The 17,725-nt window shown below is 34.4% G+C and overlaps 1 protein-coding gene across 1 annotated transcript; it reads right to left on the bottom strand.

The window, feature by feature from the left end:
• Positions 1-1,287: 1,287 nt before the first annotated feature.
• On the bottom strand, positions 1,288-1,725 carry LOC143583849 (uncharacterized). Its single transcript, XM_077066047.1, has one exon. It carries the CDS (start codon positions 1,723-1,725, stop codon positions 1,288-1,290), a length of 438 nt encoding a protein of 145 aa, XP_076922162.1.
• Between the last annotated feature and the right edge of the window lie 16,000 nt (positions 1,726-17,725).

The following is a 17,725-nucleotide window of genomic DNA, read 5'->3' as shown; positions in this document are numbered from 1 at the left end:
GCATAACATAGCATTTCTAAGCCATTGTCCTATATGCTTCTATACTAAAACTTTATTATAGCGTTAATAGCGCATCTCTAAGTTATAGAGTTTGGAGTTCCGTTGCGAAATTGAGAATACATTGTTATCCATTTCACACAGTCACGCTTAACCGACCACTTTACAAACCCGGGGCACCATATTCGCTTTTAATTTGGTGATGCACCATCGCCTATACATCATACATTAGAATAATCAAAGTCTTAAGTGCATGAGTTTTAATACGAAAGAACAGAATGCATTATACATTTATGGTATTTGTTGAAAATTCTAATAAAGATATCCTTTTACTTTCGGTGTCTCAAAAGCACCCGTTTCACGCTTGGCTTTCATAGATCGCGGGTAAAATCCCATTCAGAAACATTTTTCGGGTGATGATAATTGACAACAAATGATTCACGTTGATTATTTGGTGAAAGTCATCTGATTTGTAGTGTGATATTGATAGTGATATTATTGTTATTTTATAATTTCATTTTTTTGAAAGGCAAGCTTGAAATAAAAACCACGTTCGGAAAGAAAACCTACCTAGCACAAGACAAAAACTACATGCTAAGTAACGAGTTTTTTAGCCACGCCACTCAGTTCAAATAAAACTTACAATTACGAGATGATAACCACAAATACGAAACTGAAACAGTCGAATCAAACAGAGTGTCTTTGTGTCATTGGGTTGACCAAAAATAATCTCATTCTGAGCTCTTCAAATAGTCCACCAAGTCGTATAGATATTACCTCAATAACATTTTTTTTTCTTTTTCACCCATCCTAACGAACCGAACCATTCTAAAATACTTTTAGGTCCTTTATCACCCGAAGAGCCACCTCCAACCAACGACCGATAACATTCCAAATCAATGAAGCAAGGTAACACCCTCCATAAATGTGATCTAAAACTTACACCGAATTCAAAAAAAATGGGCATAATATATAAGGAATATCAAAACCTTTACGACTTAAATTAAATCTAGTCGAGGGACGATCTAGAAGCAAGCGCCAAATCATGATGTTAACCTTCCTTGGCACGGATTTATTCCATCTCATAGGGATCGTACCCTCTGGCAGCTCCTGGTGATCCAAGTAGGATCTGACTCCTTTAACCGAGAACGAGTCAACAAAATCCATGTCTCAAATCCATTTATCATCCAAACTACTCAAAGATACTGAATCGAGAAGAGATATCAACTCATTGAGATGAGCGTCCTCCACCCCCACCCCTAGGACGCCTTCTCTAGTTCCACACTCAAACTAAATTAACCAATTTCTCACTCCAGCAGGCATCAAAATCATCGAGAAGTAGTATATGCCCATCGAACCAAGAACAGAAGATATAAGAGTCAATCTCCCTCCTATGGACAAAAGTTTTGCTTTCCACTTAGAAAGCTTTTTATTAAATTTGTCAATAATCTCATTCCAACTTTGAATATTTCCCATTTTCGCACCCACAGGAATACCCAAATACATAAAGGGAATTTTTTCTGGTTTGCATCCAGTAATATCCGCAAAATACCCAACTTCCCTTTGAACCACCCCCACTCCATAAAGATTGGATTTATAAACGCTTAGCTTCAATCCATAAGCCAAATAAAAGCAATCTAAAGCCATAACAATATTTTTAATATTCCTCAAAGACCATTCTTCGATCACAATAACATCATCAATATTAAAAAGATGAGAAATATACATATTACCTCTTCCGATCTTAGCCCCTTTAAAGAACCTAACTTGAACAATATCTTCAATCCCTGTCGAAGCCCCCTCTCGATTTGAAATTCCTCAGTCGGGCTTCCGTTAATCAAAATAGAAGATCTAGCAAAATACAAACACGCTCTAATCCAAGACATCCACTTACCTCAAAACCCAATAAAAGACATGATAGAAAATAAATATTCCCAATTAATTGAATCATGTGCCTTATCAAAGTCAAGTTTCAACAAAAGTAACTTGCCGTATCTTCCATTATAATCGTCCACAATCTCGTTAACCATAAGAGGACCGCCCAAGATTTGCTTCCTTTGCAGATTGTTTAGTGCTAACGACATAATCGATCATCTTAGCCAGCCTATTTTCCAATAGTTTAGCAATAATTTGTATTGTAAATTTATCAAACTAATTGGTCTAAAATCCTCCACAATCAAAGGACTAGCCAACTTGGGAATCAAGGTGATAAAAGAATAGTATCACCCGATAGGAATGTTACTTGTCCGAATAAAATCTGAAACAAACTTGGAGATGTCATTTGTAATATATTCCCAGGCCGTTTAACAAATCCGAAAGAAAAATCATCCGGACCCAAAGATTTCTGACTACCACACGATCACACAACATCTTTTATTTCTTCAATGGTAAACTTTGTTTCCAAATATCTCGACTCTTCCTCCGATAAAGATTTAAAAACTGACTTCTAGAACAGAATGCCGTGTTCCCACAGTTTAAGTTTCCTCTTTGATGATGCTCATAGTAGGCATCTTGGTCCAATGATATGGGGGGGGGGGCGATGCTTAAAGTTTGAGATCTTTATTATCTCAGTTTCGAAACTTAACTCAATGCCGTGTTCCCACAGTTTAAGATTCCTCTTTGATGATGCTCATGTGTGAGCCTGACATGAAACATAAGAATCAGTTTGGACGGTTGACATCTTATCTTAAACTCACTCGAGTATTGAGGTAGTTCCAAAATTTATTAAAAAACAAAACTCAAATATACATAATAATGACTTAAATATCATCAATCCCAAAATGTCATTTAAATAAATGATGATAGGGTTTTAAGTATTTAGAATGATCTTTTTAAGTGGGGAGTTGATTTGTAGACCAAACTAATTAAGTTGCAAGCAAATCACATTTGGGTTATATGTGACGAATTCCATTGAAAGTCCTCTCGCCACGGGCCGATCAATTGGTTTGCCTTCCCTTCACCACCACAATTAACTCCATCTTTTCTTTTTCATTTTTTTATATCTATTAGAGGTTGTATAACTTAAGAAAAAACATGAATTTAAATTCGGGCGTTTAATAAATAAAAGAAATCATTATGCCTTTACATGCACAGTTAAGTTTGTCTCAGTTCTTTTCTAGGGTCAATACAGTGCACACAACGATAAAGTATTAGTGTTTTAGTGTAATTGAAGATTAATTTATTGATTAAGTTAATTGTAATATAAATTTAAATAAGTCGGGTACGGGGAGCATACTTATTTATTATAATTGAAACTTAGGGACGAAACCCCTAAGTCATGTGGGTTCCCAAGGGACAACGCCCCCTTGGCGGAGGTCCAAAGGCAACACCCCTGGTAGCAGGGTCCAAGAGGCGTACCGGGGGCCAAAACGCGGCAGCCCCTAGCAGGGATCAAGCTGGTAATTATTTTATTTCGTACATATGTTGCTTTATTAATATCGTAAATTAATTTTTGTTACAAATTTAATAAACCAACAAGAGCGTACATTTAGTTATTAGATAACTGCAAAGCAGTTATCATTGTCCCTGTCTCAAAAAAACCTAATTTATTTCGTTTAGATCATACGATATAATCTCTTGTTCATCATACTCTCACAGATATCATACTCAAGTCTTGCTCAAGTTAATTTGAGTTTTATCCGGTCAAAATATTTGGGAACCACAAATAATTTTGATCTGATAGTGTTTACACGACTCTCAAATATCAAAAAATACTCGTTTGCAAAAATTCCCCAACATAAAGCTAATCGGCTAATCCGAATTAGAGAGCTATGACACAATTAAACCCAACCTTTGGAGCTTACAAGTTTTGTGCTTGCCATATTTATCATGTTGTGTTTTTTGAGATTTATTTTTTAGAGAAAGAGTAATAAGAAAATGTCCAATAAAGTGTGTTTTCCAGGTTTTTTCTTTTAATGAAACAAAAGAGAAACAAGAGAAACAAAGAAAAGAATCAATTATTTTCAATATTTTATCCTTAAGTATGAATTTCTGACACGACATGAATCTAACTTGAAATTTATGAGTGGGTCAACCTTGTATCAACGTGACCTATTTGAAGGTTGGCACATTTGTTTTTCAAGTGTTTATATGAGTACGTTATGTTAAAATCTAAAAGGTTAAAAAAAACAAGTATCACACTACACTACACTACACTACACTACACTACACTACGTAATTTTAGTGTATACGTACTTTTAGTGTATTTGTTACACGGGCATTAAAGTTTTATGGTGCAATAGTTAAGTAAGAATAAATGAATTCAAATATTTTTCAAGTTAAAGAGGTCGTGACTCGTGTCCGTCTATCTTAGTCCTTGAATATGAGTCGTGTTCAGAATTATTTTTTTGACACCATTTTCAATTCGTGTAATACTTTGAAATTCATGTTCATGTTGAAGCGATAATCCGTGGACTACAACGTTATCTCACTTTTAAAATATATTGTTGTAATTTTCTGTCGAACAAACGTTTTTTTGTTTGTTTCATATCATTTAATGCTTGCTATTTATATATCTTGTACTTCTACCATAACATGTTTTGAAGACACAAGATACTTGTTATCTCGACCCGAACAGAAGATGCCCCTAAGAGATGATGTGAGCGAATGTGTGTATATTTCTCTCCGGTACAAAAATGCATTCCAACTTGCAATTAGCTGGGCAGGGGGTAAGCATGCGTGTGTTGATCTCACTGGGGTGTCCCCGTTGGTGGGGCTGAGAGACAGTGGCTTCGTACCGGGACAGACGGTTTTGAGAGCGGAATCTAGGAAGGTTGCTAAGCATGAGGCAGCGTGTTCGGAGAATCAGCACGTGTTCATTCCCTTTGCCTTCGACGCATTTGGATCCCTAGCTCCCGAGGCGGTTCGCTTCTTGGAGCGAGTGCATAAGGTGGTCCACAGTGACTCGCAGAGCCCGAGGAACCAAGGATTTATATTTAGTAGGATAGGCTTTGCGATTCAAAAGGGGATAGCGGCGCAGCTTGTTGCTCGCTTACCCATTATTAGGGGTGTTCAACTAATCGAATTTCGAATATTCGAATGTATTCGAATCGAATTATTCGAATTTTGAAATTTTGAAGCTGGATTCGAATTCGATTCGAATTTGAAATAGATTCGACAAATTTGATTTGATTCGATTCGAATTCAGAATAGCTAATTCGAAATTCGATTCGAAAATAAAGTTCGAATCGATTCGAATTCAGTTAAAAAGTATATTTCAATTTCAAAACCACTATAAATGTGAGTTTTATAACAACAAAAAATACAATTCTGTAAAATAAATAAATCATTTAAAGTTATCAGTGTCCAATTACATTAATTTAATTATTAACCAAAATGATGACTTTCTATTTTTAATCTCTATAACTCAAAAGATTTATACAATTTATATTTTCATATGTATATATATAATAAAAATACAAATGTATAATTTGAATTAGAATTTCGAATCGAATACGAATTTACAATCATAAATTCGTATTCGATTCGAAATTCGATTACTTAAATCGAGTTCGAACTGAATCAAATTTGAATGACTGAAAATCGAATTCGAACCGTCAAATTCGAATGCGAGCCGAATCGAATTTTGAATTATTCGAGTCCGATTCGAATACTGAACACCCCTACCCATTATCCAGATGTAGCTCTTATATAAAATATTAAAATTTCCATTAAAAACTTGCATTTAAAAACACACAAAACATACATTTACAACTTTATAGGTTGGAAATTATTGATGTGTAGATCATTTTGATGCATCTTTTTTAGTATATTTTTCTATATGCTCTACTATTGTGTACATGGCTTTCAAAAATCGTATCTCACGTATTATTATCATGATTGTTTATGAGAATTCTTAAAATTTTGAGGCTTGTTAATACCATATAAAGGGTTAGAGGTGGTCAAAAAAACCGGTCCTCGAACCGGTTTGCCGGTTTAAACCGGAAACCGGTTTTTAAGAAAACCGGTTTTTTGTAAACCGGTTTGACCGGTTTACAAACCGGCGGTTTGTATATCGGTTACACAATTTGGAGCCTAAACCGGTTTTATAACCGGTTTTAAAAAAAACCGGTTTTTTTTAATAACCGGTTTTTAAAAAACCGGTTTTTTTAATAACCGGTTATTAGAAAAACCGGTTAACCGGTTTTTTTATAAACCGGTTTTTGACCGTTATAAAAAAACCGGTTAACCGGTTAAAAACCGGTTTTTCCCGTTGAGTAACGGCCATATAGCCGTTTTTTCTTATTTTTGACCGTTTTTTTTTTTTTCCCATTTTACCCCCACAAACATCTATATATAGCTTAGGTTGGGTATTGGTTAGATCACACTCGATTATACAACTCCAAACGCTCTAAACGTTTATTACATACGCGATTATTTTGTTATCTCACGCTCAATTATACCACATTACCACTCCATACGCTCTTATTTCGTAGTCGATTATCATGGCCTCCCAAAGTGCTGCTTCATCCGTCAACATGGGTGCCTCGAACACGGGAGAAACGGTCGTTCGGGTCATCCCCACGAAACGAAACCAAGATGTTTGGCAACATTTCGACCTATGCGAAATGTCTAACGGTACCCAAAAAGCTCGATGCAAACATTGTTTGAAGTTTTATGGCAAAGATGCAAACTCCACTTTAAGAGCGCATGTACAAAGGCCCTTTTGCAAGGCCTTGAAGGACGAATCGGGAAGTAGTTCGCAGCCGGAGATGACGAATCAAGGAACGGTGTTTACGTACGACCTTGAAGAGGTACGTCACCAGTTTTCAAACTTTGTGATTCAAAATACACTTCCTTTCAACCACTTCGACAACCCTCAATTCACGTCGATGATGCAAAAGTATGTTCAACCACGCTACCAACACGTAAGTCGTTCGACCCTTAGAAGAGATTGTCTTAAAGCTTGGAAAAACGCTAAATCCGAACTAATTTCATACTTTTCAAACTTACAAACTGGTGTAAACTTAACAACGGATGTGTGGTCGGTACCTAATGGTTCGCCCGACTCATACATTTGTGTGACGGCTCATTGGGTTGACCCCGGGTCGTGGCAAATGATGAAACGAACCGTTGCGTTTCAATTGTTTGATTACCCGCACACGGGCAGAAATATTTTTAAACTCTTGGATAAAGTCATTCGACAATACAAAATTGAAGATAAAATCTTTTCAATTTCGTTTGATAACGCGTCCAACAATACGGCCGCGGTTGGCCATTTAAAATTAAAGTATAAACCTATTTGTGATGGAGCGTTTTTTCATAGCCGATGCATTGCACATATTATCAACTTGGCAGTGCAAGATGGGTTAAACGTGATCGAAACGCAAAGAAACAATTTTAAAAGAATGTTACGAGATGTTTTTAGCAACAATAAAACATTTTCAAGATACAAAAAATTTTGTGATGAAGCTAATTGTCAATGGTTGGGGCCCAATTGGGATTGTCCAACAAGATGGAACTCGACTTGTGATATGTTTGAGAAAGCCATCCAACAAAAAGAATCACTAGTTGCGTTTCATCAAATAATGTCAAGTAGGGGTAAATGTGCACCGTACGATCCTAGAAACTGGTTATTGATTGAGATCGTTACGGAGGACTTCAAATTTTTAAATCTTGCACAACAAGTTTATCCGGGGTTTACTATCCAACAAGCCCCATTGCTTTACCAAAAATTGCTGTCATGTACACAAAGTTGGGTGAACTTCATTGTAGGGGTGCACCTTATTTTGATATGGGTGTAAAAATGAAAGAAAAATTTAGAAAATATTTTCAACAACTACCCGCTGTTTTGACATGTGCTGCTGCGTTAAACCCTTGCATAAATGTTGGTGGTGTTGAAGCTTTAATAGAAAAAATTTGTGATGAGCTAGAGTTAAACGACGATCAAAACCCCTATTATAACCAAACTTTAAAGAATGCTTTCAACACCACCTTGTCTAACATGTATGATGTTTACCTTACAAAATACGGGTCGTCTTCCCAAATTCATGACTCGTTAAGAGCTGTTGCCCAATCCCAATCCCAAACCGACCTTGAAATGGGGATGTACTACATGATTTGGGAAGACGCCGGTAAACGTCAAAAGGTAAACACCCCAAGCAGTGAACTTGGAAGGTATGGTGGTACCAACTTTGTGAAACACATGACTCCAGATGAATTTAGAAGTCTTGATTTGCTGGCTTGGTGGAGAGGTAAGGAGGATGAGTTTCCGATCCTCGCCGCCATGGCTAAAGATTTACTAACGGTCCAAGCTTCCACGGGAGCTTCGGAGTCTGCTTTTTCTGTTTCTGGCAGGGTTATATCGATTAGGAGGACTCGACTGACTCCACCAGCTGTAGAGATGTCTATTTGCTACAAGGATTACTTGGACGCTTTAGATAGGGCACAACATCAACGCTCACTCGAGGGGGAAATGGACTATGAGGCGGGCTTGTATGAAGACGAGGTCAATCAATGACACACTCAACCAATGACCGATGAAGAAGCCGCGTACGACGATTACCTAAGGAATAGCTCGGGATCGGGTAGCGATGAAAATAATGAGTAAGAAACAGCAAGTTGTTAATGTAATCGTGTCTAAGCATTCTTTAATGTTTGTATTTTTGAGTTACGAATATGCGATAACGATTTAATGTTTGTATTTTTAATGTAAAAGCTATAAATGAAAGTTATGTATTTTTGAGTTACGAATATGCGATAACGATTTAATGCTTGTAGTTACCGGTTTGCCTTGTAGTTACCGGTTTGTTTATACTGTGAAAAAATAATGGTTATTTAAAAAAAAAAAAAAAAAAAAAAACCGGTTAACCGGTTAGACCGGTTATTAAAAAACCGGTCTATAAAAAAACCGGTTTATTAACCGGTTCTAACCGGTTCCCAAACCGGTCGTAACCGGTTTGACCGGTTATGGTTTTCATGCACAAAAACCGGTTATTAACCGAACCGGTTTTTTTCCAGGACGAAAAAAACCGGTCCGGTTAATAACCGAACCGGTTTTTTTAAAAAAACCGATTTGTGCACCTCTATAAAGGGTCATCTGATTTTAATTATGTGATAAATAATTTGACACTTTTAACAATTGGGTTGCATTTTCAAAGTTCAATACGGACCTAAGCAAAATTTAATAATAATAAAAAGTAACTAAAATAGCTCATATAAAAACAAAGGAAAGTTTATAAAACTTCACTAATGAAAATTGACACCATAACCTTTGATTCCATATATAACCATTCTTTCCGTTGTACCAATGAGTGATTTTGACATTTGTAGAGTTATGTTTTAAAACAAAATTATATATAAAAATATATATAATTTTTTAAACAATTATGTGTCATTCGAGAGTATGTGTCTGGGTTTGTCGCCCTCCTCGACCTCCCTTTGGGCCGGCTCTAATTATTAATTTCATGTACATCTTACTTCAGAAATTTTAGTATGATATTATGCGACTATGCCACGCTCACATTTCTCAAAAATAGTTTACCTAAGACACTTGATCATCATTCTTACGAGACTATTTTTCAGTTTCGTCTTCAATTATACCATTTAATCACATTTAAGTGATTTTTATTTATACTTACATGATATACGTCTATTAAACTTTCCCTCAAGTATATTTCATGTTTTTTCTCATCTATGCTTCGAGTCACCGAGGATACCTATGCAATGACTGCCATACTCTTCACGCATATGCTTCTCGAGATGCTACCTTTTATAGACCACTTATCGATTCATTCCTTACTTTTCGACCCTCGGTCATGTACTACAATCATACTATCTACTTCACTCATTTCTCATAATTCATTTATCTAACCAACATCACCACCACCAAGGCACCAATGTTCACGAAAACACAAGTCGTTCTGATGTTCGTTCTTTTCAATCTAAAGGAATATAATAATATAATATTTAAACAAAAACATATTAGAAACTCACATGTTTGATTGATTAATCAGTTATCAACATTCACCCAACTAAGCTAACCCATTGATTTTGTCGACTTTGAAAAATAATTATTTTCCCTTGTCTATCTAAGCATATCTAAAAGAAATGTAAAATCACCATTTAATATAAACTAATAGGTACCGTATCATTTAATTATGGTACGAAGAGATTTAAAACAATTGAAACCACATGGATATCCACCGTACGTACAGCTTGGACCATATAGTCGTCGTTGACCGTCAAATACCATTAAATACATATATCTTTAATAAAGCCGTATGTATATTCGTATAAAATAAATACTAATTGAAATGGTGTACTTTATCAGGACCTCAAATAGTTTTCTCTCTGTCATCTTTATTATTTGTTTCAATAAATCATTACCGTATTTGTTTGATAAAGCTATCTTCGACAATATAAAACTTGAAACAAATCTATAAATAGTAGTGTCGGAATATATGTTCAATGACCGAATCATTATGGACCGAGCGTTATGAACGGCTCCGAGGATTTAAATATTTCGGCAGAGCCAAAACAAAAAGGTTCGTAAACCCTAAGGAGGGTGGTGGTTGGCAGTTGGGTTGGCGCCTGCTTAGGGGCCGTCACTCACCGGCCTTTGGTCGATGTTCACCAAAGGAGCGAGTTCGGAATTTTGATTTTTATTTTTGTTTTTTAGTGTTTAAAGTTAGTTTGAACCCAGTATCTTAAATGGATTATGAATTAAAAAAATTGGCCTCCGAAAATTATGGGCCTCAGCCGATTATCCAGCTCGCACTATCCTAGGACATGTCAAGCGTTTTAAGGGTACACGGGTTAGAGTGGTTTTTAAAATATATATATATATATATATATATATATATATATATATATATATATATATATATATATATAATATAAACGAAGACATAAAAATCCTACGTGTCGTGATGTGGTCGCTCCCCTTTTTTTGGAGTCACCAGATTTGCTTGATTTTTAAATGGTGACTTCTCATGCATTTGACCCGAATTCATGGGTATGGGTCTTATCAAACCCAAATATTCCTTAAACAGGTTATAACATCTCATTAAATAAAAAATTATTCTCAACAAATTATTGATGTAAAAATCATATAAATTAGGATATAATAAAATAATATCTTATATATTTGAAAAAAGATATATATATATATATATATATATATTATTTAAATTGAAAAACCAATTTGATAGTAAAAAAATAAACGGGTCTTGGGTCTCATCAAACTATAAGTATATTATTAACTTTTATAAATATTATTTCTAATTAAAAAACCAATTTTATAGTAAAAATAAACGAGTCTAGGGTCTCATCAAAACCATATAGCTTTTAAACCGGGGTATAACATCTCATTTATTTGTGAAACAATTTATTATCAAACCATAAGTATATTATTAACTTTCTTACAATAAAAAAATATAAATTTTAAAAATAAATAAATATTAGAATAAGTAATATAAAACAACTCCCGTAATACGGGGGATAAAAACTAGTATATATATAAATGAAACCTCCCTAAATTCTCTCAAGGCACCAAATTGTTTTTATTTGTAAATAGAGTATTCTCATGCATTTGACCCGAATTCACGTGTATGAGTCTCACCAAACCCAGATATTCCTTAAAAAGGTTATAACATCTTATTATATTAAAAACTTATCTCATCAAATATTTGATATGAAAATTCTATAAAATATGGGTATACTAAAAATAAGCATCCATTTTTTAAAAAAAATTAATTTTTATAATTAAGAATCATTTTTATAGTAAAAAAGCGAGTCATTGCTCTCACCAAACCCATATTGCTTTTAAACCGGGCTATAACATCTCATTTATTTGTAAAACTTTTTCATCATCAAATTCTAATTATATTATTAACTCAGGGCCGGCCCATAGGGGTGGCGGGGTGGTCGACGGCCAAGACCGACACCCCGTTAGGCCCGAATTTTTATTTTTTTAAAAAATTATATTTATTTTTATTCAAAACAATATGTATATTTAATTTTTAAACTGAATTACATAACCACTAGCTTGGTCTAGTGGCAAAGGGGTATTACTCCCAACCAAAAGGTTATGGGTTCAAGTATCATTTGAGACACGTTTAATCCTATATTTATACAAAAATTTTTACACAACCCAAATTATAACAAAGTAAACCTATATAAAAAATTAATTGTTTAAACCAACAAAATGCTCATTTTTAATCAAGGCTCAAAAAAATTTCCCCTTCGACTCAAAATTATTTTTGTTTTCTCGGAGCCGGGCATGTATTAACTTATTTACAATAAAATAAAATTAAAATCTAAAAAAATATATAAATATTAGAAACGAATAATATAAAACAAACTCGTAATACGAGGAATAAAAACTAGTATAACTATATTTACATGCCAAGTTGGATGAGGATGGTTAACCGATTATTCTTTTATGTTGGGTATGAATATTTTTTGGTTGTTAATTGTTATTCTTGGTCCAAACCCGAATGTATATATGAGTGTTTATAATTTATAATAATAAAATTCTGAAAAGACCTTGAATTTCATTTCGCTTAGCCTCCAAAGAGTAATTTAAATGACTTTTTGGATTATTGGATTATTTAATTCAATGAGCCATTTAAACTTTAGTTGGGTATTTTTTTTAAACAATGTCTTTCTTGTATTTAGGCTACATCACTCTCTAAATTTGAGGAGCCCCGATATCCCACTCTGGACATACAATGTTGTCTTAACATGACTCACGCTGGCTTTAGAGTTTGGCTTGGGCGTTCCCCCGGGAAACCATACCGTCGACTCACTTGACAACCGTCGTGCCACCACAAGAGCAAAACTCTCTGGCATAACACAGGGTAGAACAAAAACCCGGGTGGGCTTGGGGTTCGAACTTACAACCTTTACACAAGGCCTAACTCAAATCATTCATTATCAATATCCACCCAAAAATGACACAAGTGAAATTCAAACTTGAGTCTCTACCGAAAAATCCAAGCCTCCTATCAATAAGCCATAAGAGAGAGATTTTTGCCGGGTATTATTAACCAAATTAATTCTAGCAGCGTTGTTTCTTTAAACTCAAAAAAACATATACAAGTGCTTTTGACTTTGGGTGATTAGTTGTCGTAAAAAGAAGGGTTTAGAAACTTTGGAAGTGGGTAGAGGAAATAATGATATTAGACACCCACGGTAATTATTATTATTATAGTAATTACTAAAGTTTGCTTTATATATGAGACTTTTCTACAAAGGTTTAACATTCATCATCGAAAGAAAACATGTAACCAATACATGAACACTTGGCAGTAGCTTGTAGCTAGAATTCCTTTAAATATTAGCTTATGGTTTATATTAAAATGGATTAAATATTTCTAGTTTATAAAACTTAGCTTAAGTTGACTCGTTACACACGTAAGAACAAAAATGGGTTAGCTAAACAAAGTTGAAAATACATGACTGCATGTACCACAGCCAACTTTTATTTCCGAGACATTAAAAAATAGTTTTGCTAAATATAGCAAAACTATAGACACCACATATAATAAAATCCGTGTAAACCACGATAAGATCATATATATGATAATGCTAAAGGAGTACGTGCTCTTAAAGTCAACATGAGTAGTAGCTTCGCGTTGATGAAACCTAGCTTGCAATATATGCAACTTGAGATGTCATATGCAACTTGAGATGTATTTGAAACATCAACAAATATATATAAATGCATATAACATACATATGTGTATTTTATTATCAACAAACACGTATAATCTACACACCCTTGTGTGCGTGGCATAAGCGCAATTGTTGCCCAATTTGCATTTTGTACACTCACATCATCGCGGGCCACCTTGTAAGTTTTTAGATTTCATTTTTTTTTATTATTATTTTTAACTGGCATGGAGATATTGCGACATAATATTTTTTCGTCTTAAATACCACCAACACGTTTTGAACGCAATGTTTGTAGATGAAAAATTAAACGATGAAAAATTAAACATTGTAATTAAGCGTGATTTTAGTGACCCCCTTGTAAGTTTCCACTCACACAACAAAAACAAATGTGTGAAGTCCTTGTGAGCAAAACCAATAATACTAATCAATATGAGAGGTTCGTATTACAATTATTATCTTGTTTGAATTAATATGTTCATATTACAATTATTACATTGTTTAAATTAATATTATGTTTACTGAAATTTGCTTTTTAAAAATTGAGAAGAAAGTTAATTTTGAACTAGTTAAAGATGGAGACTTGCAAAGAGAGTCGCCGAGCTTGAAGATAACTCAAAAATAGAAGGTTTTCTATTGATTATTGACTGAAACACCATTAATTAAATTGGACACATGGTGTGTGTGCCAATACTTTATTACTTTAACATGGAAAAAATCACATTTGAATTGTTCAATTTTCAATTTTTCATACACCTCCTATGTCTTTACTGAACAATATGATTCAGATTTTGTATTAATATGTTTCAAACCTTTATTGTTTTTTTATTATTTTATTAGTTTTTATTATTTTTATATTTAAACACACTTTTTAAGATATTTTCGTTTTCCTTTTTTTTAAATAACAAAAAAACATCGTTTGCTTTTTTCTAAATAGATGTATTTTTCTCAAGGGTGTTTTGTAAACCGTTTTTATAGATAGTTTGTATTTATTTTTAAAAAATTTTATATTGTTTATTAGCTAAAAAAATAATTTATTTTGTAATAAACAATACAAATTTTATAAATTGAGAATAGAATATTAATGTTATGTAATAATTAATATTTTAAAATAGAAATAGTGTTAAAGGGAATAATATGTCAAATAAAACGTTAAAGGAATTGAAACTTTAGCAGAGGAGGTATGACAAGTGAGAGAGGGAGTACGGGTAGACTAACCACTAGGGCTGTAAGCGAACCGGACGTCCGGCGGATGTCCGGGCATCCGTTCGGCAAGAAGTTTGTTTATGTTCGTCCGTTTAATAAACGAACCGGACATGGACGCAAAAATTTCGTTCGGTAAGATTAACGGACGAACACGGACAAGGGCCAAGTCCGTTCGATAGTGTTCGTGAAAGTCCGGTAACGTTCGTCCGATTACGTCCGGTAATGTCCGTCAGGTATCGTTAGTGTTTAATCTATCCAGTATTGTAATTTAACTGCAGAATTTCTAGTGTTATTAATAACACTTTTATATTACTACACATGTTTGATGTCTCTTATATTATAGTGATCCACTTTATGTTAATATATTAAGTGTTAAGTATATTTGGATGTTATATGGTGTAATTCCTAATTTGTATGTGAAGTTGTTTAGATATATGCTTGGTGTCAATATGTAACTTTTTATATTTGTCCATTAGTGTTCGTTGTCCATTAATGTTCACATGTTTGTTTGTCCATTAATGTCCATTAGTGTCTGTTTGCCCATTATTGTCCGTTAACGTCCGTTTAAAATATTAACGGACGGACATGGACGGACACGGACAAACTCAATTTCTTAATGGACGGACACGGACATGAATTTTCGTTCGGTAGAGTGTTTGTGAACCATCCGTTTGTCCGTCAAAAGCTTAATGGACGGACACGGACATGCTCTCGTCCGGTTCGGTCCGGTCCGTGTACACCCTTACTAACCACTGTTTGAATTTGGAACAAGGAAAACAAGTTCAAATTAACGTTTACTCAGATAACTCGAAATAGGATGAAAAACATAATGTATATATATGTACATATAAATAAAATGTTGATGTACCTTTTTATTGAAAAATAAAAGTTATATAATCCAAATATTCGGCCAGGGCATGTTCGAAATTCATAGATCCAAAAATCTAACTCAAAACTCGGTTCATATAAGCAATGTTTTCAAACCCACCCCGGACATCGACCCGGGTCACAAGTCGGACCGGCCCAGGAGGTCGGACTGGACATTGACCCGGATGACGTCAAAAATAATATATATATATATATATATATATATATTTAGTAGCTTTTTTTCAATCAATCCAAACTTTTATAAATAACTTGTCTAAGAAAATGTAAATGCAAGATGTAAATTTGATCCGTTGGGATTAAATACAACCTTAATCATCATGTATTTAGTAACGTGGGTTAAATTGTTTTGTTTTTTTTTCATGTAAATGGATGAAGACATGAAGTTACTTTGGTATTTTGACTATCTAAATGCTTTAAATAGATTTTATAATTGCAGAAACTATGATGGAATGAATATATATAATTTGTATACATATAAATAAAGAAGAATAACCAGTTCATTTATAATTGACATAGTGCTTGACTGCTTTCTATTATATATGATTTAAGTTTAACTTTGTAGACATAATTAGATGTTGGTTGGTTGGTTTATGGCTTCTACTTAAGACTCTCATCTCACTAAAATGCCTGGGTTCGAATCCCGTCGTTCTTTTTTAGTTAATAAAAAGAGGAATTGCTGATTCCGGGTCACGGTCTGACCGGCCGATCCGGTCCGGGTCTTTTTAAATTAATAAAAAGAGGAAATGCTAATTCGGCTGGCGGTTCACGGTTCGACCGGCCGGGTTATTAGAAAACGGGCTGTATGGTGTGAACCAGACCCGATTAAGTATCGGGTCACGGTCTGACCGGCCGATCCGGTCCGGGTCTTTTTAAATTAATAAAAAGAGGAAATGCTAATTCGGCTGGCGATTCACGGTTCGACCGGCCGGGTTATTAGAAAACGGGCTGTATGGTGTGAACCGGACCGGATTAAGTATCGGGTCACGGTCTGACCGGCCGATCCGGTCCGGGTCTTTTTAAATTAATAAAAAGAGGAAATGCTAATTCGGCTGGCGGTTCACGGTTCGACCGGCCGGGTTATTAGAAAACGGGCTGTATGGTGTGAACCGGACCGGATTAAGTATCGGGTCACGGTCTGACCACCCGATCCGGTCCGGGTTTCAAAACAATGCAGATAAGGATCCGACTCGAATATTTAAAATCTAAATTCGAATTTGGTTCAATATAAATTTTGGATGTTTTTGAGCCCGATTTAAACCTAAAGGGGGTAAAAAAAACATTGCATTTATAAGTGATTAAAAGTCTCATTCTAAGTGTTCAAGCTGATTAAAACATGTAATCTTTTAATAAAACGGTTTTATAATGGTAAACATCGTTTCTTGATCAAATCTGAATAATCAAAAACACAAATTTGATAAAAGCGTTCACTTAAGTTATTTCATTTTTGAATAATTACTTTGAGCAAGTCGTATATGATAACAAGAAGATGACAAAGACCGGTCTATTGATAAAAGTACCAACTTAATTAATATGGAATATGATGTCCTGTGGCAATTTAAATTTTAACAAATCCAACGATTGTTTTGTTTACCAGTAAATAAATATATCATAATAAAACCGAACTTATAGCAAGGATAATGATAAATTTAAGAAGTGTGACGTGATGGCAAACATTTCCTATACTACCATATAACTTTTTAGTATGTACATGTTAGCCCCTTAATATTTTTTATACAAACTTTTAGCTGAAGATGTTTTGGGGGTCAACTTTCAGACTTTCCCAAATACTAAATTCTTTATCATATGAATCACTCATAGGATCAATCGAATGTGACATATCCCCAAGAACCGAAAAGGAATTACGTACCTTCACATTAGTCTTTTGGTTTGGTTTAGTTGTTGTCCCATGTTTTTTCTTTTGTGGCAATTCACGAAATTAATCACTGGGGCTCCAAGGCTTATATTCATTATGGTTGGGTTTGGGTTAACCGCCCGTAACAGACTTTCCACACGAGCTCAT

This window comes from Bidens hawaiensis, unplaced genomic scaffold (genome assembly GCF_021521415.1).
Source record: "Bidens hawaiensis isolate Kalapana, Puna unplaced genomic scaffold, B.hawaiensis_p1.1 tig00032577_1, whole genome shotgun sequence".
In the NCBI taxonomy this organism is placed as follows: domain Eukaryota; kingdom Viridiplantae; phylum Streptophyta; class Magnoliopsida; order Asterales; family Asteraceae; genus Bidens; species Bidens hawaiensis.
This window is presented reverse-complemented; position numbering and strand designations above follow the sequence as displayed.